A 27,181-nucleotide genomic window follows, 5' to 3' on the forward strand; every position below is an offset into this window, starting at 1 on the left:
ATCTTATGCAAGCAGTAATATTTCTCTTTTATACAAACTGTTTAAAATATGTTGACGTCTCTGCTCATTTGGACTGGACTGGGTGTTCTGTTTGCATGTAGACTGATAGAAAAGCACACAAACAAGATTTCATGGGTCCATGAAACATGAAGGATAACCAGTTCTAACAGTAAATGTCCAAAGTATATGGTAATTGAGGATAAAGTGAGTAGTGCGTACAACAGTAAATACACACTGGAATCACAAACAGATTGACACAAAAACTGAGTTTTAAACCAAGCAGTATTCACAGTCAAGATAAAAAGTTTCAATTTTGTACATCAAAATACAAGGGCTTTGTCACACACTCACAAAAATTCAAAGGCAAACAGGATGACAGAAATAAAACTGAATTGTGTTAATGCAACTCTTTCAGCTGGCATAAAATAAAATTGATGAGCCTAAATGTCATACAAATATTTAAACAAAGAATGATTCCCAATAAACAAAATTGATATTTTGTACAAATCAGTGTCGATAGCTGTGGTCACTTTCTTCCACTCCTCACATTCTCCACACTTGACATGTGGGGGTTTTTTTCATGCGCGCATGTGTGCATGCATTTAAAAGAGAGCAAGAGATTTACCAAGGCAAGAAAAGATAAAAACAACAAAATATGACTTAAAAGCCCGTGAACAATCCTTGTGACCAATTTTCCATCCTACACTGCAACTTCCTACTACAATAAACTACCAAATCAGCATTGTACTTTTAAGCTTGATGAAACATAGCAGTGAAGATCACTGAGCACCTGCAAGTATTGTACCAGCACCAGAAACTAAGTCACACTTTCGGTCTGCTGCAATCTTCAGGCTGGTGCCCACGCTCAAGAAAACCCACCATAGCAACTGACCAGTAACCACTGACAACATCTCTCACAAAGCTCATCCTCTCAAACTAATATTTTAACTCAGTGGCTCCTAATTTTTATTACAAAATAGATGTCATCATGCTCGCACACTGAAATTGTGTCTACCCACGGAGGCTGGAATAAAGGACATGACAAATCAATGCATCATCTCCAACACACACTGGGTTGAGCCAGACTCCTTCAACTCATGTGAATGTGATGTGTCACTTTATTATAGACTAATCCACTGGCAACTAGGTCAGCACAGCTAGTTCATTAACTTTTCATCTCCCTTACAAGCTTGCATCACACTGCCATCTCTCTTATTTGAAATACTCCAACATTATCTGAAGGAGTATACTCTGACATACATCTGACTTCACATAAACCAACATACATTAAACCTCTCATGATCCAACAAAAATTTCACTTCTTACACTCTACTGTTATTAGTTTTTAAAAAAAAGCTTAGGGCCTTGAAGGAGGAGGAAATGGTTTGCAGCTATATGCAGCATGACACCTTCTCTCTTGTCACCAAGAACCCAATTATTTTAGCCACAAGAACCACAAGCACAGACTTTCCCAAGGCTTTATTCACAGTCAACAGTGGTTTGTCACTGGCTAGGCTTCTAGCTGGCTGTAAGAGTGAGCTGCATTCAGCCCTCTTCAAAAAGGTGGGACGTCTCATGCAGCAGGCCACATAACACCAAATTATCTCAGCTGATGATTCATGGCTGGAGCTGCTGAGCCTCTGGTGAAACAGACTCACACAAGATCTCATGAAGATATGATATCCAACCATGTACACATCTCTAATACTGAGACTCTTACAAAAATCACTCAAGCAAATTCCAGACTCCACTAACTTCCACCTCCACAGCCTCTGATTGAATAAATCAGTTTTCTTATACCTACTTGAGATCAGAAAAGAAAAACAGCATGCTGTATCACATTAAATCTGGGAAAAGATGACTGAAACAAAATAAATAAAAGGCCAGCTGGCCAATGTGTTTGGGATTCTCCACTCCCCCAGTTAATTAAAAACTTCGATAACTTTCAGTAACAGAATTTATGTCATGTCCCTCCTCCCCTACTATGGCAACCGTTTCAAGTCCATACCCCCCACACCCCATCTCCTTCCATAGTTTTCAACAAAGGAGGAGGGAATGAGTGTGTGTAGAAAACGTTATATTATACATGCCGTGTAATCTTGCGTAGTGAGACAGCATGTAAAGACCAACAATGTGTAGCTGCAGCTGTGACTGTCCGGCTATTTACACAGAGACTGGTAAGTGCATAGGTGCAGTCAGGCTTGCTACAAAGACCAGTAACCGTGAAATGTTGGCTACAAAGACAGTGAGAGTGATGTAGACACTGCTCATCCTGGTGACTGGAGATCATGATATGGTGGTCATACTGCTTGCACCAAGACTGTACAGGACATAACCATAATCAAACTTGTTTCACAGATTACTGTCTCAGGTTACATAGAGATCTGCATAACAGTAATAACAAAAGCTAGCTACAGAAAAAGTGATCAGTTATCCTCATGACTTAACAAGCTGCTTACAGAAGGACAATATTATTCAGTGTATAACTATAATCAGATGAACTAGATATAACCACTCAGCCTGAAAGACCTAATCAAACTGGCTTAACAGGCTGGAATTTTGTAGGTCACGTTCATTAATGCACTATGTCTATCACTGCTGTGCGGAATATCAGTTCTATCAAAAACATGCCCTCAACATGCATTTGTCTAGCAAGAAAATATTTTTGCTGGAGAGAAAGTATTTACACACAGGTCCACCGTTAGTCTTTGAGTATTCACTGAGCTAGTGGTTGGTCCCTTTTTAGATGACATTTCTAGGTTGCTGACAACAGCCACAAAAAGAGTTTTTCTCAACAATATGATTGGCCTGTCTTTCCCACATCAGACCAACCATGGGACTTCTTCACAACAACCATATCTTCACATCAAACGTGGTACATCTTTATACTAACTGTGGCAAATCTTCGCACCAACCGTTAGTTCCACGACTGCTTTATATAAAGATTAGAAAAAAAATGTAGGTAGAAAAAAATAAGAAATACTTGTTGAAGTATGTCAGAGGGAAAGGAATACATTCTTTACATATACAGCAAGTCTCTTTACCCTAACAAACTACCCTGAGTTCTGATCGATGCAAGTACCTTAGAAATATCTACCAGGTTACGGAGACAAATAGGCAACATCTACCTCCACCCACCACCCAGCTCCAGTAGAAGTCTTATTATCATACCACAAGCTCATCACTCAAGAGAGAAAGTCCGACAGTAGTTAGCACTTCTTTTCTAAACCACATCAGATAACTACCATGCTTTCATCTGAGTAAATGCCATTATAACCTATGTCAACACGTCAAGGTCAATGCTTGTCCACACAACAGTCCAGTCTGCACATATTGTGTAACCAGTCTCCATAAGTCAAGTCATGACTCAAATTATCATCACAGTCCACCATCTGTTGCTGTTGCTGCAGGAATTTTTGCATATGGCTCTGCACACCAGCACAATGTTGATTAAAACTACTACTGTTTTCCTTCAACTTGCAAGACAATTAAATCACAAGGTTTCATTGTCTTATTAGTTAAATGATGCCATCGCCAATTGATTTTTTTTTTCACAAGTACTGATTACACAGCCCAATATAAGGAGGCACTAAAGTTCAACAGGCACAGCCTGTCCCTGATTGTCACTGATCAGCACACAAAGCTTAGTCATATAGTTTTCGAAAGCTGTCTGTTTTTATCTTTGCCAGGTTTCGCCTACTCCTTATTACTTTCTGCTGGTGGGACATGGTTGCAAAACGTCCCAAATCATTGCCAGCATGAAAGATAATCTCCCCTTCTTCAGGCTCGTGTGCATGGTAATCAAAGTAGTCCCACTGGCCTACTGTGCCATCCCACTGGAAAATAAAACAGAATGTAGATGATAACATCAACTGAACTTTTAACGAAACATGTCTTCTTATGTGATGCTACTGATCTAGCCATTACCCACACCAGCACAAGACAATAACATCTTGCAGCACAAGATAACATGGTTTTCTTAAATCTTGCAGCACTATTTCTACCTACTTGTGCCTGTCTTCTAGCTCTTGAAATGAACTCATTCCATGCTCTTCTCTTTCTCATGTGCATTAGTTTACATGCCCCATGGACGAACGGGTAAAACAGAATTGGAGCAAGGGAGAGAAGCATGCTTAAAATACTCTTAATTTGTGTGTCTATAGCTTTGAAGAATTTCCATTTTTGTGACACAGCTGTTTCTTAATTTTATGTGGGCTTGGAAAGGGGAGGGCTGTCTGATTGTTGTTGATGCTCATTAGATTTCTCCTTATTGTCAGCAACACATTTTGTGATGCCCACAGCTTCTTTTCAAAATACTGATAGCTGACGGTGCAGTACTGCACTAAGACAACTGCTGCTGTTAGCATTCTGGCCAGCTGTGTCAGTTGTATGCTTTACTCATAAGCTTTTTTATTTCAAGATGAGTTTTCATGCCTTCCCATAGCATGGTGTGCACACACACACACACACTTACAGAAGAACTAATGATGGTATGTTGATAGGGATGCCAGGATATGTCTCGCACACAAGATTTATGTCCTCCTTCCAAGTTCCTCACCACCTTGCCAGTTAGTACATCGTACACTGCAAGTACAAGTCGCCATAAACAACACATCACACACTGCAAGTACCCGTGATTAAAATTAGCACAAACCATACAAAAATAGACTGCTAATACACTTTCATCTTGCCAGCTGCTACACTGCATGTCACAAATAAAAATATTCTTGAGTCATTTGTCAACACACTGTAATGTTTATCTGACAGCACACTGTATTTCTATCTGCCAGTCTGCTAAAATCTTTGTCAGCACACTGTATGTTTAGCTGTCAAAACAGTAATCTCAAATTCAAAATGTATTAGGTTAACAATTCTTGGAATTAATGATGATAAACACTAATGCCTTATATAAACATGATACAATGGAACACGTCAACAACATAGACATGAGCAAACAGCAGGATTTAAAGTGATACACAAACTGACATTACAGTTAGACAAAGTCAAGATTTCAACTGGTACACACTGGCATCCCAGCTTGACAAAGTTAAGACTTCAAGAGCATATGCTGACAACAGAAGATGAGCAAATGCAAAATTTTGACAGACATCTTAACACACAAATACCACAGTAACTCACACACACAGTGATACACACAGTGGGACATGCTAATGTACACACTTGCAACAATGTTACATACCAACAATACTGCCAGTGGAACAACCCGTGTAAATGTAGCGTTGGCCTGTGGTGAAGGCAGGAGAGAACCGACAGCGAATCAAAGTGTGCAAAACGCTGTGGCCCCGATATGTCATGACCGAGGTGTCCCCACCTAGACGCCGCTTCTTGGTCACTAGTAATAGTAATTCACAGAAGGTATTACTCAATGTAGCTAGCAACAAGGTTCATTATTAAAATACACATTTTAAGCAATGCTGTTGTCATAGAATTTCTATAAATCAACACAGGGGCAGATGTTTCCCTGTTCTACCATGTCTTTATACGCAGTAGTTAGGTTGACATTACCATACGACACAAGCAAAGCATGCATTTATGAACGCATTTTTAACCTTATCTGAACTTAAATTCTTATAAAGTTGGTCAATTATTCTTATATATTGTGATTTTAGTTATTTGACTTAAACTGAAACAGTTTTCAAAAGCAAAACAGGTCAGCCATACACTCAACATGTATGTTGAAAGTGTGTGTTGCTGTCTCCCAAAATGATTGAAGTTCAAAGCTTTCAAAGATTTGCATCACTTACAAGCGAAAGAAAGAAGTCTGACTGCTTTATCAGATAATACATTTGTACAGCGCACAGTATTAGTTGCATCTGAATAAGGTCCATAGGGGGTTGGGAAAGCAAAGGCAGAAGAGAGGAGATGGGCAACCTCTCATATAAAGCTGGCCCCCAGTAAAGTGAGGCCTTTAACACCTCACTCCCCAACGACTGAAAAGGTCAGGGGACAACCTTTGCCTCTAACCCGTTGAAGAGTATGGTGTGAACACTCACTGCGTTTAGGCACTTGCTGCCACCGATAATCCCAGCGCTGACCGGAAACGGCCTTCTTTGTTGCCTAGTCAACAAAATAATTTGGTCGTATTTTCTGTATATTCCTTGAAGAATCAGTTTAAAAAGAAACTTAGCTGGACTATGAGGCAGTAATTTTCCACTAAAGACAAAAAAAAGCCACAAAATTTTATATGGATTTATTTTATTACTTAAGATGGAGGTAAACTAACACAAAATAAGTCATAAAAGAAAATAAAAATCTATCTTCTGAAAGATAAAAAAAAACAGTTTAGGCTCCTCAAGCTTGTGTGCAGGGCCATGCTGTAGTTATGGCAGTTATGGCTGAATGGCACACTGACCAACTATCAAAACCTACTGACCTCAATCCCATCCTTGGAAGAAAAAACTCTCATATCCCACAGTTTAATGGTTTGGTCTTTGGAGTTGGACACAAAATACCGAGCGTCACCCTGTAACACGAAGCATACCAACATGTGGATACAGCAAAATGGTTCACCTGCTAACCTTTCAGAGCACAGTACTAGAGTGTGGCACTGGGTCTGTAGATATGGACTCACATGTAACAGTATGAAGTGACTGGGTCTAAAGTCAAGGACAACACAGTACATGCAACAGTAGAATTACTAGGTCTATAGTCAAGGCCTAACTCAGTATAACTTCTCTTTTCCATTTCATCTGCTCTGACTGCTGCCACCTCACAAATCTCTTCAGAGCTCAAAGGCAGAAAGAACCTTTACTGACAGGAGAGAATATATTCTATCCCGCAGAGGGAGGTGAGAGTACATGTCAGGCTAGATGGAAGCAAATCATGAAGACTGACAGGGGTAGAAAACTGACCACTAGGATAGAAGACTAACCACTAGGGTCACCAGCATTGCGTGTGATGCTTACCTCCCTCCCTCGTGTTGAACCATTCTTTCTCCACCATGAGATAAAAGTTAAGCTTTTAGTTCACCAGACCAGGGTTACTTTACATGTAATTCTGGCTGCTTTTGCATTAAAATAGAGTGACCAAAGATCACACCATGATTATAGTCATGATCTGGGCCCACTGAGTAACCCCTTTAAATCATTATGCATGACTTGTGCATGATGGGAAGCTCAGTACCTTTGAGTCTATGAAGGTGATCCCATCATAATGACCTCCCATGACACCAACAGGCAATGGGCTGTCTTCTCGAAGCGTCCTGCGGTCCCACACCTACATACATGTTTTCATCAAGACATTCTGCCGTCAGATTCACACCGTCAACAGTGTTTCATGATCAGGTTCACATCATCATCATCTCACTCTCAGATTCACAGTATCCTCAACATTTCCCTCTCCAGTTCAGTGTGTCTTGAACATTTCGCTCTCAGATTCATGCTGTGTCATCAGTCATTCAGTGTCCATGATTTTTTACCTGTAATCATCTCACTCTCAGATTCACAGTGTCCTCAACATTTCCCTCTCCAGTTCAGTGTGTCTTGAACATTTCGCTCTCAGATTCATGCTGTGTCATCAGTCATTCAGTGTCCATGATTTTTTACCTGTATTTCTCCATGAGTATCATGTCTTTATCAGTATGTCACTGTCCATGATATGTCTTTATCAGTAAGTCACAAATGTGTATTTCACTGTGCATCATGTCTTTATTGATATCTTACTTTATTAGACAATCAGGGATGTGCACATGAGACTGGATGTGATAATAAGCTATACCAAATAATCATATGCCTTTTTATCACACTTGTTCAAATGTCTCATCATTTGTCTCTATGGTGTGTGAGAAACTGTGATTCACAGAGCACTAAGCACTAACAATAGCTTTCTCACCTTGCACAGACCATCATCAGAACCGCTGTAGAGAATCTGTGAACTGCTGTCAGCAAAGCACACAGCATTGACATCATCGTCATGTGCTTCAATCTGCAGACAAAATCAAGTGTGACCATCTTGTGGATAAATAATTCTCAAAGGTAGCATTCTCAGTCACATCTAGCTTACACTCTGATCAGGCTTTTGAATCTTAACTGTCCATAGCTTGTCAGTCCTAGTTGCATCTTGTGTTATTAGAAATGTTCACTTTTCAATGTTTGCTGCTCAAAGAATGGGCATTAATGTAACAGATCTAGGAGGAATGTTCAAAATGAATGCTACAAGTATTTCAAACCTTTAATGTGCGCTGGTTACTTTCTCGGTCATAGACATAGAGACAACCATCATTGGCCCTGCAAGACAAAAATGTTTACATTGTTGTTAGTGCTGTTAAAAGCCTCAACCTAAGTGAAGGAGGAGCAGGGCAAACTTACTGAAAGTTACCTTTCAATTAACTCTGCTTTCCCACCCAACTACCTCCATTTGTTTCTGTACAAATGAATGAAAGCCCAGCAAAACTTTACTCTTCAGTACTGTAGCTCTCCCCACCACTCTGTCACTCAATACTTTAGTGTGTATATGTGAGTGAGAGAGAGAGAGAAAATCTTGCATCTTCAGGTAGACTGATGGGTGTATGTCTTCTATACACATGTGTTAATAAAACCGGTTCCCATGCCTACTAATTACTGGATCCTCATTAGTAGCAGGTCATCTGTTCGACTAGTATAAGCAGTTAACAAAGGGATAAAAATCACCTCTCAGCCTATTCTTTGTAACACACCTGGCTTGCAATCAAAAGATAAATGAAACTTATGTGAAACAAAAAAAAATGACACCAACATAAACCATAAACATGTACACACATATACACTGCCAGAATGCAAAAAAAAATACTGACCCACCAATATTTTATGATTATCAGAGGAGAATTTACTGACCCGCCAATAATTTCACGATTATCAGAGGAGAACATAAGGGAGAAGATGCAGAAGCTGTTCTCTCCTGGATGAAGTGGCAAGGGCTCGTGAACATCATGGTCACCATAGATGTTGCAGAGGTGGACTGTGGACAGTTGCTTTCATAATAAATACCTCATCTTCTCATGTCAGCTGCCAGTCAGTTTGAACCCAGTCTGTGTCTAGTACATCACTAGTTTGCATCTAGACTTTCACCAGTACAAAGTGCAGTAACTAGTTACTTTGTTTCTAGGACTTCACTTAGTTTATATCTTGCCAGTGTATCTAGTCTGGTTTCCAGTTTGTATCATCATCAATTTCTTGTCATCACCATGTATCTAGTCTGTTGCCATTCTCTATCAAGTCTGTCATCACTATGTATCTAGTCTGTTTCCAGAAGAAATCTAGTCATGCTGTACAAAGTCAGTCACCACTATGCATCAAGTAAGTCACCAATATGTACCTACTCAATTTCCCCGTATGTATCCAGTCTGTTGCCAGTTTGTATCAAGTCTATCAACAGTATATATCTAGTTGCTCACCAGTGTGTGTCATCTGTCACCAGTATCATCAGCAACTGTTACTAGGATGTCTCACATCAGTATGCAGTCAGTCACCAGCCCACATCTAGTCAATCATAAGTATGTATCTGGACTGCCTACAGTCATTTCTAGTCAGTCACCAGTACATGTCTAGCAGTCATTGGTACCTATGTAGTAAGTCACCCTTCAGTAAATGCATCAGTTCAGCTGCTAATTATTTTGTACCTAATAAGTTTGCAATAAGTTTGCACCTAATTAGTCTGGATCAAATCAATGGCCAGTTAGTTTGTACCTAGTCTTTTAATATATCCTATATTTTCAATCCAAGGTACACAACTATGACCACCACTGCAGAAAGGTAATGTAACAGTATGGATGGTTCTCTAACCTTTCAGTCTTTGTGGAGAGGGTGATGGGGGAGGAGTGAAGTAACAGAGACCATGTTTTTCTCAGGTCAAGCTCTTAGGGGATACTGAACTAGTGCACCTCCAAGTGAGGATGCCAACGATCTAATCATACAGATATCTGCTTCCTACCAGTCAAGAATGCACTTTTTTTAAAGATCTAACATGCAATCTTATGCTTCCTCTTGTTGTTTTTTGAATTGTAGCTTTATTGCCTGAAATCAAAGACTAGGTACTTACTGCTGTCTGACCAGCTGGAGTAAATCAGATGGCTTCCATCAGGACTGTAACACACACACACACACACACACACAACACACACGCACACACACAACCTAATGTCAGATGTCCTACAAAAAATATTTGGAAAATATAGGGAAAAAACGCAGTATCTCTACTGTCATGAGTGGACACACACATGCATACACACACACACACATGCACACATGTTTACCTGAATGCTACATCTAGGACACTCCAGCCCACATCTCTGGCATGTATTGTTTTAAACAGTTCAAACTTTGAACCTTGGGTGTTAAACAGCCGCACATTCTGATCTGGAAAAATACAAAGATTTCACAGCAAATTTAGTTTACCGTCTGACATTATCATGAGATAACTGAGCATACAGCTGTAGCACTAGTGTCACACTCACACAATGTTTATGGTTAGTGCAAGCAAGCATCCAAATGGATAGGCAGATATGATAGCAGATAGTGAGGAGGTGGTGTTGTGTCTAGGAATACAGTTGTCACAATGCAGTGCCAGGCCATCACAGGACTGCTGTTTATCTCCCCATGTCAGCCACCATTGGACAAGTATTGAACGTTATGTCTGCTTGATAGGACTTCTAGGTCGTTATTATAGGTCTGCATTGAAGCACAATAGCTCTAGTGGGTCCTGTACCTGGTGCAGGACACAATAGCTTCAAGCTTATTGCAGCTGGAATTATCCCTTTTTAGTGAACTTGAAGCCTGATGGCTAGTGGCTCCTCTTCCTTCTGTTGTTTTACAGGCTGGTTGGGGGATGGGGTGAGAGAAAGGTCTGTGCTGTAAATACTGTCTAGGTAGTGCAATTAACAAAATAGTGTGTGTGGGTACACTTGACCAATCACATGTGAAGAGAATTCCAGGGATGCAGGTCAAATATTGTGTCGGACCCTGAAAGGACATTTTTGCCACCAGATGCTTGAAGGGTACATTTCATAAAGAGAGGCTTTGACAAAGGCTGCTTGAAGTTGTCTCTGCAACCAGTCTGGTCTTGTAGCAACATATGCCCAGAGTAATAGAGTGTTGTCTTGGTATCATGATTGTTCCAGCCCGACATGCCAAGAAGTAACAGAGTTCTGAGCAGCAGATTCATGAGATTGATGTGAAAGGCTCTTGTCACGATGATAGGCATCATTCTGCTTAACAATGATTAACAGGCACACTAGATTTCCTAGAGAAAGTAATAAAGCAGTTTGGTGTCATACATATGACATAGAAAACAGTGCTAGTGTACTGGGGTGACAAGAACTGACAAGCACAATAGTGCAAGCGTACTTTGATTCCAACAGAATTGAAAACACAACAGCGCTAATTTACAGTGCTTTCATTCCAACAGAACTGACATACACAAACAGGTGTACTTTGATTCCAACAGAAGTAACAAACACAACGGTGCTGGTGTACTCTGATTTATGAAAGAAAGTGACAAACACAACAAACATCATTCAGCCTTCCATCACAAGTAAGGCAATAAGTAAACTTAACAAAATAATACAAGTAAAATAACTGACCCTGACAAGCTGTGAGAAACACATTTCCGTCCTGTGAATAGGTACCACAAAAGACTTTGTGATAAAGCTGGGCCACCTGCTTACACTTATTTGGTAAAAATCTGCAATACACATTCAGACTGATTATTATCTGCAGTTGTCTCCCTTTAGTGTATATAATAATAATATTTTTTTTTAAAAGTCACTCGGGTGTACGACCTTCAGAAGGTATGTTCTACAGTCTACACAATCTTCTAGAACTCCATGTGAAGTGCACTGTTTGACTGCATCAGTTGTACACGTTGTGAAGGCATAATCTGCAGTAAGTCTCAAAAGATAACAACTCTACCAGCATGGTGAGCGACAAAGTGCAAAAAGAGAACCCACCAAATCTCTCTCTCTCACACACACACACCACGCAAGAAAAGGGCACAAATTGTTGTACTTACCTAGAGTTGATGAGGCAGCAGTTTCCTGCAGAAAAGTGCTGATGTGTGTCCATTCCAATCTCCCTCTGAAAATTTATTTTTAAAAAACCTCAGTAACTGATGGCCTTTGACCTGGACGACCATAAATGTTATCCATCTTCTGTATGAGCTCTCTATCTTCCTCCTCTGATAATAAAATTAAAATATCTGGACACTATTGTTTTCTCCTCCTAAAAGGAGTTACTTCCCCAATACAGAGTCTTTCATCCTACCTGCCTTCCCTGAACTGAGAATCGGTCAAAAACTTGAGGCCATGTACCAGCTACATCCACAAGTTCATACGAATAATCCTCTAAGCTACGGACTCAACATGGCATCAGTCAACACGCTGATTTAACACTTCTCCCACCAGTCAATGATAAGCTATACTGGCTTGCACACAGTAAGAATATAACAATGCTGGACCATCACAGATGCCAAACTGCATCATACAGTTTTCCACACCAGCTTCTAATCTTTAATATGTATCATCTACTGTAATCTGTTCTTGTCCATAATCTTGTACACAGACATTCATTACAAATATAGCTGCATTCTTTCCAGACAACAATAAATTTAGGCTGCTGTTTTCCCAGTCTACTTCTTTTCACTAGAAATATTTTGCTTGCAGTCCTGTTCTAAACTGAACAACTCACAAAATGTCGCCATTTCTTAGAAAGAACTGCAAACTCTAGTCCACACACTCACCCTCTGTATTAAATGAGTCAAGGTTGGAATGGAGTACTGGGTCTGCTTTGTAGCAGCCCATCGTCCCGAGTCCAGCAAGATCTGCTGCTTTACATCATTTGACTTTATAACAGATAAATATAACACATATATAAGATATAACAGATAGTCTGGGCTGGTGAATGATCCCCATGGGCTACAGAAGTAACAATAATGATGAGAAAAAATATGGAAGTGGACCAAGTGGAAAAAAGACAATAGCAGAACATTCTTTGTTTTCTTTCTGTTTACTTTTGTTTCTTTCTTCTGCTAACAAGTTTGGACAGAATGTACAACAAATTTAATTTCACTCACCCAGTTAAGAACTACATATATGGAAGTAGTCATTACATTCTGTCTGATCTTATTATTAGTCAGTACTATCATAAAGAGAAAATAAAGACGATTTCACATGCTTGTCCTGTAGTTGTTATCTAATCTAATTATTGCTGAGTACTTTCAATGCTTGTCCCATTACCTCAATACTGGTCACATCAGGAGAAGGGTCCTCTGCAAACGAGACAAGAAATAGTGAGCGTAAAGATTATCAGTATGTCAACTGATGTGATAAAAAAAAGTTGATGAAAATGTAGCCCCTCTTGAGTTCCTAAAAACCTAGTCATTGAAAACTAATAAGGGTACTTCAACAAGTCTTTTATGAGAACAGTTATCATTTACAAGCATACACCCTCAACACTGCATCGTTTAGACTTTAGAGTGTCCATTTAATCTCTTCTTTATCTACACGTCTGTCAACAACCGCATATTCATAGATGCTCCACTGAAGCACAAGGACTATATTGTATAAATATGCACTTCAAATGCATGAATAAAATGTTTACATTGTACATTTAGAGAATTAGAGAAAAGGAAAATGTGTGAAATACAGACAAGGAGAAGACGAGGGGAGTGGAAAACAGGAGAAGACTCTGGCAGTAATGGGCAGGCACCACACAAGCACCATACAGCATCAGTACACAAGCACCAAGCCAGGCAGGCTTGCCCTACAACAGTGCACTTTTGACTTTTCACCTTTGGCCTTGCTATCTATCAGCTCTGGCGGAGTGACATCTCCTGTGCAGACTACTTTTGATAGGCACACTGTGTGAAAATGGCAGACCTCCACACAGTCTTAGCAAGATATTTGTCCCTAGTCCTAGCACACAGCAGATGCATTTCCCATGAGCCTCATCTCTGGTAGGGATGGCAGATGCACACCAAGAGTTTTACTAGGAGTTGGACCACAGGGTTAGGTGTAATATTACATCCTATGGGACATCAAGGAAACTTTGATGCAAATTCTCTCTATAGCTACAGAACCCATTCTTTATAGATATGATTCATCCTTTAGCTAAAGAACACATTCTAAAATTATAGGATAGTTATGTAGTTATGCAGCTTTTCCATGCCTATAGAATTATTTTATAATTATAGAATTCAGTATTATGCAATTCATTCTGTAACAAAGGAGAAAAATTATACAACTTTCATTTTAAATATACAATTTAATTATATGTACGCCACACTGTTGTTTGCTATGGTAGGTCATTGTAGTGGGGCATTTATATGATCAGAGATGATAGAACAGTATGAACGAGTATTAGGATTTTAAACACTATGGTAAAGACCTAACAAATCTTCAGTTCAATCTCTACTAGCTGTCGGTATTTGTTTTCTCAATCAATGGTCAGGTATCAGGGTGGTCTTCAGCTGTTGAAAGTCTGCCTACATTGATTTGCTTGCCAATATGTGATCAACAGCTGTTGAAGGTCTGTGACTGTCTATATGGATTTGCTTGCCAATATGTGATCAACAGCTGTTGAAGGTCTGTGACTGTCTATATGGATTTGCTTGCCAGTTTGTGATCAACAGCCATTTTTAAAATAAATGGCCAGATGGAAGCTACACTATTATAAAACTATTGTTTTTATTTACCGTTTTTAAGCCTGAGTTTTGATATCTTCATCTTGCTTCAATCGCACACCTACCCCAACACATTATATTGTGTGATATTTTCACACTTCCTTTTTCTGTATTCTAATGGCAGTAATCTGTCTATGCTTTGCATCTACACTTTTGCTGTGGCGTTTTATTAATGGGACAAGCATTGACAGTAGCTACAGAGAGAATTTACGGTAAAATCCCTTGAGGCGCCCCAAGACAACCTGAGGATGAGGTATGCACACAAAATCATTTACCCTGAACTTTGCCCAGTGATAACGGTTTTTTTATCCCCAGCACTATCTCCCTACCCAAACACGCATGCTGGAAACTGGAGATTGAGTTAAGCCAGTCCATGAATTGTTTTTCTTTAGGAGAAAAAACAAACTAGTTACAGTAATTCAGAAAAACTAGTTACACAAAGTAAACAAAGGTCAAGCTACAGGCAAACAGAAGCCATGTAGTAAAGCTTTTCATAAAGAGTTGATAAACTCAAAACAACTTACGAACTGGTGGCAATGAAGAGCGCAGGTAATCTGGATCAGAGGAATCCTCGTCTGAGGGAAAGTCTTCTGATGACATAAAGCTGATCTGTCCACTGCAATCACAGCAACATCTAACAGTTACTACAGCATCCTATGGTAATTATAACCATGCCCCATGATAATCTTTTCACTGCCCACTGCAATCACAGCAACATACAACAGCTACTGAAGCCATACCCCATGGTAATTATAGCAACATCCTATGGCAATTTCAATGGCCAATGGTAATCAAACCACCATTCCACAATAACCACAACACCCTCTGGTAATCCTTGGTGTCAACACCATCCCACGACAATCACATTACCATGCCACAGGGACTTGTGCTCCACACCTGCTATCAAAATGCCTTTCTTGGAATGACCTGATTGTCGGTGGCAGTGGCAAACCCTAAGAGCTTGGATAATACAGTGACTCTGAAAGCTCAAAGCCTGGACCTTTACTTTAAAATGTTGACAATTTCTTTCCTTCCATTTTTTTTTTTTTTTTTGTGGGAGGGGGGGTAAAGGGGTGGCTACTTCAACATGACATTTGCCACTAGATAGTGAAGACAACAGAAAGGTGTGAAATATCAATAGCTGTAATGGAAGACCTTTGAAGATTTGTAGAGTTACAGGACAGATGGGATCAGTTCTGTTTTATATGCATCATTCAACTCACAATAAAATTGGAGAGAATATATTTTTATTCTAGCAGGAGCAACTATTTAAGTTTTTGTCTTTTTTAAACTTTACTGAAATCTTTTTCAACTAATATTTATGCAGCATTATTATAATATTTTCATGAAAAAAAAAGTGATTCACTGTGTGTAGGGTACAGCTTGGTAAAACAATCACAATCTACTTCTGCTGCTCTTAAAGACAAGGTCAAAAGGTAGTGCCAAAGGAGCCTGCGACCGTCCACTTGGAAGTGGACTGACCTTACTACGCTAGCACAGATATAACAACAGATTAATCACCCTTCCACCCAACAATTCCACGATCAGCTGGATCCACACTTGCAGCTGAATTCCACCCCTGACAACTGACATGACCTCCCACCCCCAGCTAACGAAGGTCAAAGGCTATAATACCTCTGAGATCACCACAGCCAGGCTACCCCTGTCCACACAACACCCAGCAAACTCCATGAATTACCACAACTTCATCTTCAAGCTCAAAGAGTCTCAGCAGGCAAAGCAGAAGGCCAGAGGAAACTGCAGCTTAAAGATTCAGTTACGAAATCTGGTGAAGATGTATACTTGTTGTCTCTACCCGTGTGGTTCATCGTGTCACAAGGCCACATGCCTGTTGTCTCTAGTTTTTTTTTTTTTTTAAGGCCCTTTCACCCCTCCTGGGGCATAGGCCATCGACTACAGTTAACTGTTGTCGATGTTTCAGTAGCAAGTATTTGTTTTTACGGGGTGGGGGTGCTGGCCCCACGCCCAACCCTCCTCCTTTTTCAGCCGGGCTTGGGACCGTCCTTGGCAGAGAGCAGCCAGCCCTGTAAACAGGTGCCACGTGCAGAGAAAGAACAGCGTGCCCGAGACGAGAAATGAACTCAGGGCAGCCAACCTTCACTGTATTGGTGACAGGCGCTAACAGCGCTAACCGTTGCGCCACCGGGCCGCTCGTTGTCTCTAGTGGTCTGGTTTATTGTGTCATCAGGCCACATGCCTGTTGTCTCTAGTGGTCTGGTTTATTGTGTCATCAGGTCACATGCCTGTTGTCTCTAGCCGTGTGATTCATCATGTCACAAGGGCACATGCCTGTTGTCTCTAACGGTGTGGTTCATCATGTCACTCGACCCCTCTACTGCTCACCTCGTTCTTTCCCACCCACCCCTACTCCCGGAACAAGTTAAATTCTGTATTTCACGAGAGTTTATCATGACCTGCCTGACCTGTCACCTGTGATGAACTAAATTATTTAAGGGGTTTTTTTTAATCAGAAGGTAAATTTTAAAATGAAGAACTTCCTTATTAGTGAGCGATGGGAGTCCCAGACAGCGGACGTTCAGGCTGACAACATGTCAGTGATGGACAAGGGAATCCCGGTGCAGGATAGTAGTAGAAGTGGCTGCAGTGGCTCATTAAACAACACACAGACCACATGCCAGGCTGGCGGGGCCGGAAAAGAAAAAAAGGCGCGGTAGCATGGTGTCAGAATCATCAGACCATCGTCTCCCTAGTTCTCTGTGAGAAAAAGAGAACCTCTCTCCTGAAAGTCCCCCTTCCCCCACTTGACGGCGCGCTTTGTCGCCGATACTCATCTCTTGCACCTGCCACGAGGGGCCCAACACTCGCCAGGTACACGGTAGTCTGGACACAACACTGCACAGGTGCTCGCCAAACTCATCACAAGAGTTCTGTGTGTGTGTGCGCTTTCTACGTAAGAACGTTACACACAAGAGTACTATCCTATAACTACTATGGCATAAAGACACTATGGACTACGTACTCGCCGTCAAGAACTAGACAGCAGTAAACACCACGACTACACCAGGCTATGTGCAGCAAGAACTAGACAGCAGTAAACACCACGACTACACCAGGCTATGTGTTCAAGAACTAGACACAGTAAACACCACGACTACACCAGGCTATGTGTATCAAGAACTAGACAGCAGTAAACACCACGACTACACCAGGCTATGAGTATCAAGAACTAGACAGCAGTAAACACCACGACTACACCAGGCTATGTGTTCAAGAACTAGACACAGTAAAACACCACGACTACCAGGCTATGTGTATCAAGAACTAGACAGCAGTAAACACCACGACTACACCAGGCTATGAGTATCAAGAACTAGACAGCAGTAAACACCACGACTACACCAGGCTATGTGTTCAAGAACTAGACAACAGTAAACACCACGACTACACCTGGCTATGTGTATCAAGAACTAGACAACAGTAAACACCACGACTACACCAGGCTATGTGTATCAAGAACTAGACAGCAGTAAACACCACGACTACACCAGGTATGTGTTATCAAGAACTAGACAGCAGTAAACACCACTACACCAGGCTATGAGTATCAAGAACTAGACAGCAGTAAACACCACTACACCAGGCTATGAGTATCAAGATCAACAACTAGACAGCAGTAAACACCACGACTACACCAGGCTATGTGTATCAAGAACTAGACAGCAGTAAACACCACTACACCAGGCTATGAGTATCAAGAACTAGACAGCAGTAAACACCACGACTACACCAGGCTATGTGTATCAAGAACTAGACAGCAGTAAACACCACTACACCAGGCTATGAGTATCAAGAACTAGACAGCAGTAAACACCACTACACCAGGCTATGAGTATCAAGATCAACAACTAGACAGCAGTAAACACCACTACACCAGGCTATGTGTATCAAGAACTAGACAGCAGTAAACACCACTACACCAGGCTATGAGTATCAAGATCAACAACTAGACAGCAGTAAACACCACGACTACACCAGGCTATGTGTATCAAGAACTAGACAGCAGTAAACACCACGACTACACCAGGCTATGAGTATCAAGAACTAGACAGTAGTAAACACCACGACTACACCAGGCTATGTGTTCAAGAACTAGACAACAGTAAACACCACGACTACACCTGGCTATGTGTATCAAGAACTAGACAACAGTAAACACCACGACTACACCAGGCTATGTGTATCAAGAACTAGACAGCAGTAAACACCACGACTACACCAGGCTATGTGTATCAAGAACTAGACAGCAGTAAACACCACTACACCAGGCTATGAGTATCAAGAACTAGACAGCAGTAAACACCACTACACCAGGCTATGAGTATCAAGATCAACAACTAGACAGCAGTAAACACCACGACTACACCAGGCTATGTGTATCAAGAACTAGACAGCAGTAAACACCACTACACCAGGCTATGAGTATCAAGATCAACAACTAGACAGCAGTAAACACCACGACTACACCAGGCTATGTGCATCAAGAACTAGACAGCAGTAAACATCACGACTACACCAGGCTATGTGCATCAATGGGTCACATCGTGCACAGTCATGTCAAGATGCCAGGGACCATGGAAGCTACAGCAGCGACACACAACCACGGTAACTACAAACTACCAAACCCCGGGCTCCCTTCTGGTTTGCTCCATCAACAGCAGTCAGCAGTTCTCTAAGACTGTTTTGGACTGCCAGCTCAAATGGATAAAAGAATGTACCTTCTGCGTAAATAATAAATAGTTTTTCAGTCAGCAAAGCAATATTGGGCCGTTTCTATCAGTCATTTATTGAGTCTTTTATCTTTCTCGTTTGTATGCTGGTTCCGCAGTCTGTCTGTCCATGACAGCAACAGTCTGAGCAGCACTGTTCATATCTGTTCTAATATAATCGGCATCAAGCAGAGGGATTTTTGTATAATCAACAAATAGAAAAGCTTCCCGCATTTTGTCAATACCTGAACATACACTAACGGGAGAATTTGTGTTATTAAGTTCAAGTAAATGTTATGCTATGCCTGTTTGTAGCAGCATTAGACACCTGAAATCGTTCAAGCCATCTGCAGTCCAGCTGCTCACAGATGAATTGTCAGTTGTGTGCGTGTTGTTGTTTTCATAGGTATACATATGAATGGTCTAGAACTCTAGATGTAAATTTTTTGGTGGGGGTCTATTTTCCCAACCTATGAGCAGCGGTCTCTCTCTCTCTGGCCACGTACTGTCAAGTATTGTCAACAGCAGGTCAGCAGGCCGAGACACAGGGAGATACATCAAATAATGACTAAGGTTGCTAAGGACTGGAACGGGTACCTACTGTCTTCGTCTGTATGCTGCAGTGCAGTCTCCCTGCACGCTGGGGTCGGTGCTGGCGATGCCACACTTGATGGCCGACCCCCTGAGGCTAGGCCGACATCGTCTGTCAGAGGCCGACATGGCTGGCGCCTCACCTTGCTGTCGTCTGGGTGTCTTCGATTAACCTTCCAGCACTCCGGTGCCAGACATTTCGCTTCCCGTCTTCACCCTACCACCACCTCTTCAAAGATATGACACTGGTGACACAAGAAGGGGGTGGGGGAGTTCAATTCCTCCTCCGTGCGACGTATGGCGGTCGGTGTGACTTGGCGTGACGCACTTGCAGGTGGAGAATGCACGGTGCACCGAGTTGGCGCAGCCACACACCAGGGGCGATGAAACAGATGACTAGGTGAATACCAGTCGCACAACCCGTACTTTCGTGGACCGTGGGGTCCTCCCGCTTGACCAACCATCCACCCGACACCTGTGCACACCTCGTCACGTCATCATCAATGTTCCAAGAGCATTTGCGTCCGTCAACGGTCCCAACCTCTCCTGACGGAAACTCCGTACTTTCTCTTGTGTTTTTCCTTTTGCCACAAAGACCGTCAGGCGTGGAGTGGCAAGCAGGAGCTCAGAAAAGATTGATGCAGGTCGCGGAGGCGAGCGGAGATACACGCAGTCCTGGTCACGCCGCCCGTACGTGACGGTGCTTGACAAAGCTTCGCAGGCCCAGCATGCACTGGCGACGATGTATAAAACCCACAGTGACGACTGGTGATGCTGCGCTGATTCTGTCACCGATTTCCCAAGGTACAAGGTCTCTACCCACTTGTCCACCACCCCACCCGCTGTAATTTGGGTCACGACGGAATCAGCTGTTCTGGTACACGTGCTCCTTAGTTGCGAGCAGCTTACGCAAATTAGAGAGGTCAAGGCCCGGGGCGGCTACAGACGATATCATCATGCCATGGACAGTGATGCTAACCTTTCATTCTACAGATTATCGGTTCTTCCTGACCCCAACTGCAGGTGGTGACCTCTGTCGAGACACGATAATGCGCGGACAGTGTGGTTAATTATCTGCCCGCTATCAGCCTGATGATATAGCAATGTAAGCAGACAACACACCTGGGGCAAAAAATCGTCTGCAGTCTGCACTATTTGCACTATTTTTAATTCCTCGTACTGAGCAAAATTCGGTTAGAGCGAACACATGCAGCTTTTATTGCCAACACTTGTCATATGTGAGCCACTTAATTTTGTGGACGAAATTAGATGACGGTGACCAAAATGTGCTTGGCTAACGCAGCGGTGTGACGGCAAGAGTGGCAGGCGGCTGTCATAAGGCTAGCAGGCGGATGCCGCACGGTTCCTGCCAGTGATCAAGCCACGAGGCGCGTGCATGGAGGCCACGTGCACGAGGCACGCAGCACGATATGCCTTGTGGCCACAACAACACAACCCCGCGTGACCCGGCCTCGCCCTCAACCACCGCAACACACCGCAACCACCCTTTGCTGTCTGCAAAAACAAAACAAAAAACCAACTTTGCAAGCTTCTACAAGCTTCCCATGCATCACAACCTTATTAAAACACGGGGGTCACAGTTTACATTAACTGTTTGAGGTCAAGCCGTGATATGACCTCCAGCAAAGGTCACTTCCGGTAGCGGCTACGGTGTCTTCTCGGCGGTACGTGCACCGCTAGGGGCACGGCAAGGGTTGAGCAGGGCTACGCAGTTACACCAATAAGCACATTAACCCATCATGAAAATAAGTACTATATGAGCGAGAGGTACCCACGTAACACTTTCACCCTTTGGGACTACAATCGCGAAAAAGGTTAAAAAAAAATATCTGCAGACATCACCAACACACAGGAGGTCGCAGTCTTTATGTCTGCAGAACACTTGCAAACCCCACAATGCCAATGCCGTGTATAAAGTGTTGGGGCGAGGCCGGTGTCGGTACTACGACTAAATCTGATCCTGCTATAAGGACCTTTCTGGGTGACTATTAAAATCAATTCGCGATACTCTGTCGGCATCAAGTTTACCTATCACTGCTGGGGGCTTTATTGGCACGAGAGAAAGTGCACTGTCCTCTCCTTAGCTGCTATGGTATTTAGCTTTCTGCACGTATGTTAATGACATTATCCATCGTCACCACTACAACAGCTGATACCGTATCACTGTACCTCAGCCGAAAAGCTGCTTGCGTCTGCTACATGCCCATGTCGGCAAACAAGGGAAGCAACTATTACTCAGCTTGGTGATCAAAACGTACTTGTTGCCTCCCGTAGTCTACGATGGTGTCTAACTCTATTACGTGTTTTTTGTTTTCGGGAAAAATTCAAAACTCCGTGTTTATAAGTCACTTAAGTCAGATCAAAATAATATTTTCTAGTACTTTAAATCATATAGGTGCACAGTATTTTATAGGTCCTACACACGATCACTGTGAGAAAAATTAAAAACTTTCTTCCAGATGCCACATATTAAATCAAAATAGTATATTTCTAGTAATTTAAATTATCTAGAGAAAGATGCCGAGTCTGGACTCAGTACATGCTCACTGCATGAGCATCCAGTAGTTTAGTGATTAGAATATTTGCTTATTATCACTGCAGCTAATAATCTTTATCAAAAAGATTAATAACAATTCTTCAAGCAGTCCATATCTCAATGACCTGCACTTACCATGTTTCATTGAACAAGCATTTCCTTCTCTACATTTACAGTCACAAAAGTTTAATGAAATCTAACAATTACCATGTCTCAAATTTTTCTTAGGTATTATGACTGCAATAAATAGCAATGTCTTCTGAACTATTCAGCAAAAACTTTGCAGTAGAGCATTACAAACTTTCGTCTTGTTGAGCCAAATCTTCCTCACCTATCTACTGAAAAGCCACTATTTGTACTTTATCTTGAGAACTTCTTTAGGTATTAGTTTAAAACATACACATATAAGGAGGGCAACCTCTGAAAACACCCGTGCACACAACTTGCTAAGCACCTGATTCCTGAACATATTTCTGCTGAATTGATGTTACAGTCTTTATATTCCAACAAGAATGTTAAAAAAACAATCACTTTTTTGTGAAAAGAATCTCATAAATAAAGCAAATGATACTGTCCCTCACAACATTAGGTCTCATGCTCATACTCATAACCATAACTTCTAATTTCAAAACCTCTGTGCAATGGTCTTGTTTGGCTTCAATCTTGTCCATTTGCCCACTTTCAGCTGCCACAAAAATCTTTTTTCCAGATTTTTTCTTTATTTTTTTTTTTTTCTCCATGTTTATTTCACACACATCAAAGGCTGGTCCACATATGTCTGGAATTCAGCCATAATTTCTCCTCGTCCTTCAGAATTGTTTTTTTTCGTGTCTTACTTTCCTTATACCAATTTTAGTGAATATTCACAGTGTGCTTGTCATACATTCTGTACATGTCTAAACCTTAAAAGCACTGGTGAAGACTTCACAATCAAGCAAATTGCAGCATGTCAGCAACTAATCACAGTCTGAGTTTACATAGCAGTTGCTTCTTTAACCAACACAACTTTCCCCACATTCTACAGAAGCTAACTTGGACATTCCTGCACCACAATACTTCTGTCTATGCTTCCCTGAATCAAACACCAAGTCAAACAGCTGCGTCCATCCTCATTATGGAAAAATGCACATTTGCAGCAAACCTCTCTAATCCACACCTTACACTAAGGCTAGTTACTCATTTTATGTGCTTACTCTGCACCAGATGTGTGTGTGCTGCTTAGGTCAACTTCTTTATAGAGCTGTGTGGAATAAATTGATGCTTTAATATAAGTACAGTGATATGGGTAGTAAAATAACGCTAAAACTATAAGGTTTATGGGTACAAGGAAACAATAGAATAACAATATTCTGACTATGGAGTAAAATATTATAGATATATATACAACACATGATGTCAAAAATATGGTGCTGTGTAAAGTAGAACAATATTACAATTTTTTTTAAATCAACATTAGTGTGGAGGATATATATACCATAAGACCTAGAATATACCATTATTTCATTATACCTAAAATTGTCAATAATTTGTACAATACAGGATATCTCTGTTCTTGAATCAATATTTCTAAATAATAATAAATCATATGAAACCAAAATTATTTTTTTTAATATTGCAGCTTATATTTTTTTGTAATTACAAACCCAGGTTTTCATTAAAAAGATAATGCTTTTTTTCTGTTATATCAGTCCTTCCCAAACAAACTTTTTGTTTGCTTCAGCAGTACATTCTTTAATGACTAACAATGGTCGTTTCATTCACACGCACACACACAGAAACATACATATACCTGTATAAATTTTTGTAAAAGCTTTTGTGAATAACTTTATAACCCTAACCCAAAACCTTGGCACAGGACAAAGAATGCAAAAACAATTATTAATCAGTAATCAGGGTAATCTTTAATCTAATCAGTTGGCCTTAAAATATCAAAACTTCATGTAAACATCTTAAAAGGACTGCAGTTCCAAAGCAAACGAATACTCGTAGATATAAAAAATGCTGCATTTTTCCTCTCTGAACTGTGTAGGGTACCATCAAGTTTCACCCTAAGACCTTTGAACATAAGTGCTACGTACTTTGAGCCAATCTAAAAAGTCAAGAAAAGTAACTACTGAAACCACAGAACTAATTTACCAATTTAAAGGATTTTATTCAACCTTGTTTTTTAATTTTTTCCTACCAATATTAAAACAATAAAGATAATTTTTTTATCAATTTCATAGTTGCATTGACGTTCACTGTAAGTAGGCAGGCAGATACTTGAATATATCTCATCAGACTTTTATTTTTGTGCTTCTTCCCCAAATAAATCACATTTGTGAAAGAATAAACAACTGACGCACCAGATTTTCGCAAATGTGGGGGTGCATTATTCTAAGGTAGCCCTGAAATCTCATATAGTCTGAGCTTAATTAAAGTATTAATCAATACCATTTGTCAACTGTTCTCTGTGAGCATTGAGAATTTATTAATACAAGATCATGTCAAAAGCAGCTGTACGTGTCATTTGTTTATAACAAGAGAAGCAAATTGCTTCTTAAAGGCAGAACTTCTTCTGGGCAGTTTTTAAAATGGTTTCACCAGGGAAAGGGAAGGTAGGAGTACCTGGGATGCAGACTTTTACATGCAGTTAGTCTTCCCTAATTGCTGCCACAGAAATAGGCGGGGTGGAAATCACAGACTGTGATTCTACCTTAGCAATCAAATGGCTGTTGGAGTTGAGAAAGATGAGGTGAAACATACTGTCAGGATTAGGACTGACACTTGAATGTATTCTCCATAAAATAAAAAGAGAGAAAAATAAAAGTGAGAAGGATGAACAGTAGAAATGACATAAACATAAAGAGAACTGAATTTTAAAACTTTATTTTATTGCTTTCGTTTATTTTTTATTTTTTTTCTATATCTCTATATCTTTCTCTTTTCATAAGTGAGGAAAACAATATTCAACATTTTCAGTTCGTTCTCATGGTGACTGACAAAGTATATTTGGGTTTGGGTATAATGTTCATACTTTTATAAATAGGCAACAATTCATGACTATAACACTGTGCCCATTCACCATGTACAAAATCTGCTCTTAACCTGACTATTATGCCTGGTGGAGGTCATGGGTGCTTGCTTGTGTCTTCCTGAGTGAACAAGAAGTTTCCGATCAACTGAGAACAAAACTGGGCATGAACAAGGCTTGTATGATCAAAAGGGTTAGGACCAGATTAGCGCCTGTAACCATTATCCATATAATAAGACTACAGAAACAGAAGGCACAATAATTGCTGCTATACTTAATCCCTGTACAAAAAAACTTTGTTAAAAAACATTGTTTTATTTGTACATCCTTCTATCAAAGCTGTGTTCTCAAAAATGAAAAGACACTACTAACATACAAAATCTGAATGTTTTATATGATACTGATCATATTTTGCATAAATAGACAATGACCGAAAGTCAAATGTTGCATTTATTCAATAGTCAGTGCCATTATGTAAAATATTTTAAGAGGTAAGTATTATGAGGTTATTTATGTGTTCAAGCTGATTAATTAAAGCCAAAACAACATTTTTATTTTAACAGATTCTGCCGAAGCATTTATAGTTCCTGATTTAATCTTCAAGGAGTTTGTTTATTTGAGACACATCTGACCTCACAATGGGAGCACATTGATGATGATGATGTCTATTTGTAATGCGCAGGTATCCATTCAGAAGAATGCTCATTGCGCATAGCCCAATGATTACATACATGCATGGATGCACACACAGTGTCACACGCACACACATACACGAGCAAGCGCAAAACTGAATACGGAAAGATGAGACAGTCTAACAATCCAGGTACGGATGTCAATTTAATGGAGAAATGAAGAAGTAGCATGATATTCAAAAAAGAAATATGTCTTGGGTTGAACCTAAATGCCTGAAACGAAAAAGATTTTCGCGACTGATCGAGTCGTTTTGCTCGCCAAGCAGTTAAATGTTTTTGTCCACACCTGGCCGAATAGTATTAAAGAAGCTAACCTTCGAATCAAGTAGGCAACAATGCTCGGCAGGTCCGGCTCTTCGTCTGTGCTCGACCTTCTCTGCGTCCTGGGACTTTCGCTCATGTTTCCAGCTGATCTCGAGTTATTTGAGCCCATCAAACTGACCCTCGAGCACAAGACAAGACTGCTGCGTCATCCACTGAGCAAAACCCAAGATCGTACACTTTAAATGAACTTCTTAGCATGTTTAACTAGTTAGCTTTTTTAGGTGTTGCGAATTGGTAACAAGAAGCGACATCAATGTATTCCCGCTTTTTAACAAAGGGCTATTTTTCTGTGCCTAGAATAATGCACTGTGGCCATGTTGAAAGTCCTTGCAGACTGAAACTATTCGGTCGAACTGTTTGTGTCCTGAGTTTTGCGATTTTGCAACGACCTATGAAGAAAAGTATTAATACACGATATTAACGAATTCGACAAACTTCTTTTAAGTAAATAACAATAAAAATATGGAAGATGACCTACCATGTAAATAAACACGAAAGCTTATTGGTATCCTGGCCGTGTGGTGGTTGTGCACGACACTCACAGCAGCCCATACTCCCATCATAACACACGGGACACAACTCTTCT

General features: G+C 40.7%; 1 protein-coding gene across 3 annotated transcripts; it reads right to left on the bottom strand.

Annotated features, from left to right (window-relative positions):
* Positions 1–2,900: 2,900 nt before the first annotated feature.
* Positions 2,901–27,181, bottom strand: LOC112576775 (DDB1- and CUL4-associated factor 11-like). 3 transcript variants are annotated; one of them, XM_025259472.1, is made up of 18 exons: positions 27,074–27,181; positions 26,586–26,747; positions 15,195–15,286; positions 13,226–13,257; positions 12,730–12,831; positions 12,004–12,068; positions 11,576–11,676; positions 10,250–10,352; positions 10,036–10,079; positions 8,832–8,955; positions 8,189–8,246; positions 7,852–7,944; positions 7,144–7,236; positions 6,395–6,484; positions 6,015–6,078; positions 5,201–5,353; positions 4,475–4,584; positions 2,901–3,836 (listed from the first exon to the last, which is right to left on the bottom strand). In XM_025259472.1, exons 2-18 carry the CDS (start codon positions 26,702–26,704, stop codon positions 3,645–3,647), a joined length of 1,635 nt encoding a protein of 544 aa, XP_025115257.1. In that variant the 5' UTR covers positions 26,705–26,747; positions 27,074–27,181; the 3' UTR covers positions 2,901–3,644. The 3 variants fall into 3 exon arrangements, with proteins under 3 accessions (XP_025115257.1, XP_025115259.1, XP_025115258.1); XM_025259474.1 differs by lacking the exon at positions 26,586–26,747 and having other exon boundaries at positions 27,074–27,164; XM_025259473.1 differs by lacking the exons at positions 26,586–26,747; positions 27,074–27,181 and adding an exon at positions 20,020–21,150.

The sequence above is a fragment of the Pomacea canaliculata genome, linkage group LG12, assembly GCF_003073045.1.
Source record: "Pomacea canaliculata isolate SZHN2017 linkage group LG12, ASM307304v1, whole genome shotgun sequence".
Classification (NCBI taxonomy): Eukaryota; Metazoa; Mollusca; class Gastropoda; order Architaenioglossa; family Ampullariidae; genus Pomacea; species Pomacea canaliculata.

Excerpts from the sequence above, each read along its gene's own strand:
- LOC112576775 (XM_025259472.1), bottom strand. The coding sequence starts at position 26,704 with ATGGGCTCAAATAACTCGAGATCAGCTGGAAACATGAGCGAAAGTCCC. Across the intron at positions 8,247-8,831 it reads AATCGTGAAATTATTGGCGG|GGCCAATGATGGTTGTCTCT; the intron begins GTCAGTAAATTC and ends TTTGTCTTGCAG. Across the intron at positions 7,237-7,851 it reads CTGATGATGGTCTGTGCAAG|GTGTGGGACCGCAGGACGCT; the intron begins GTGAGAAAGCTA and ends ACATGTATGTAG.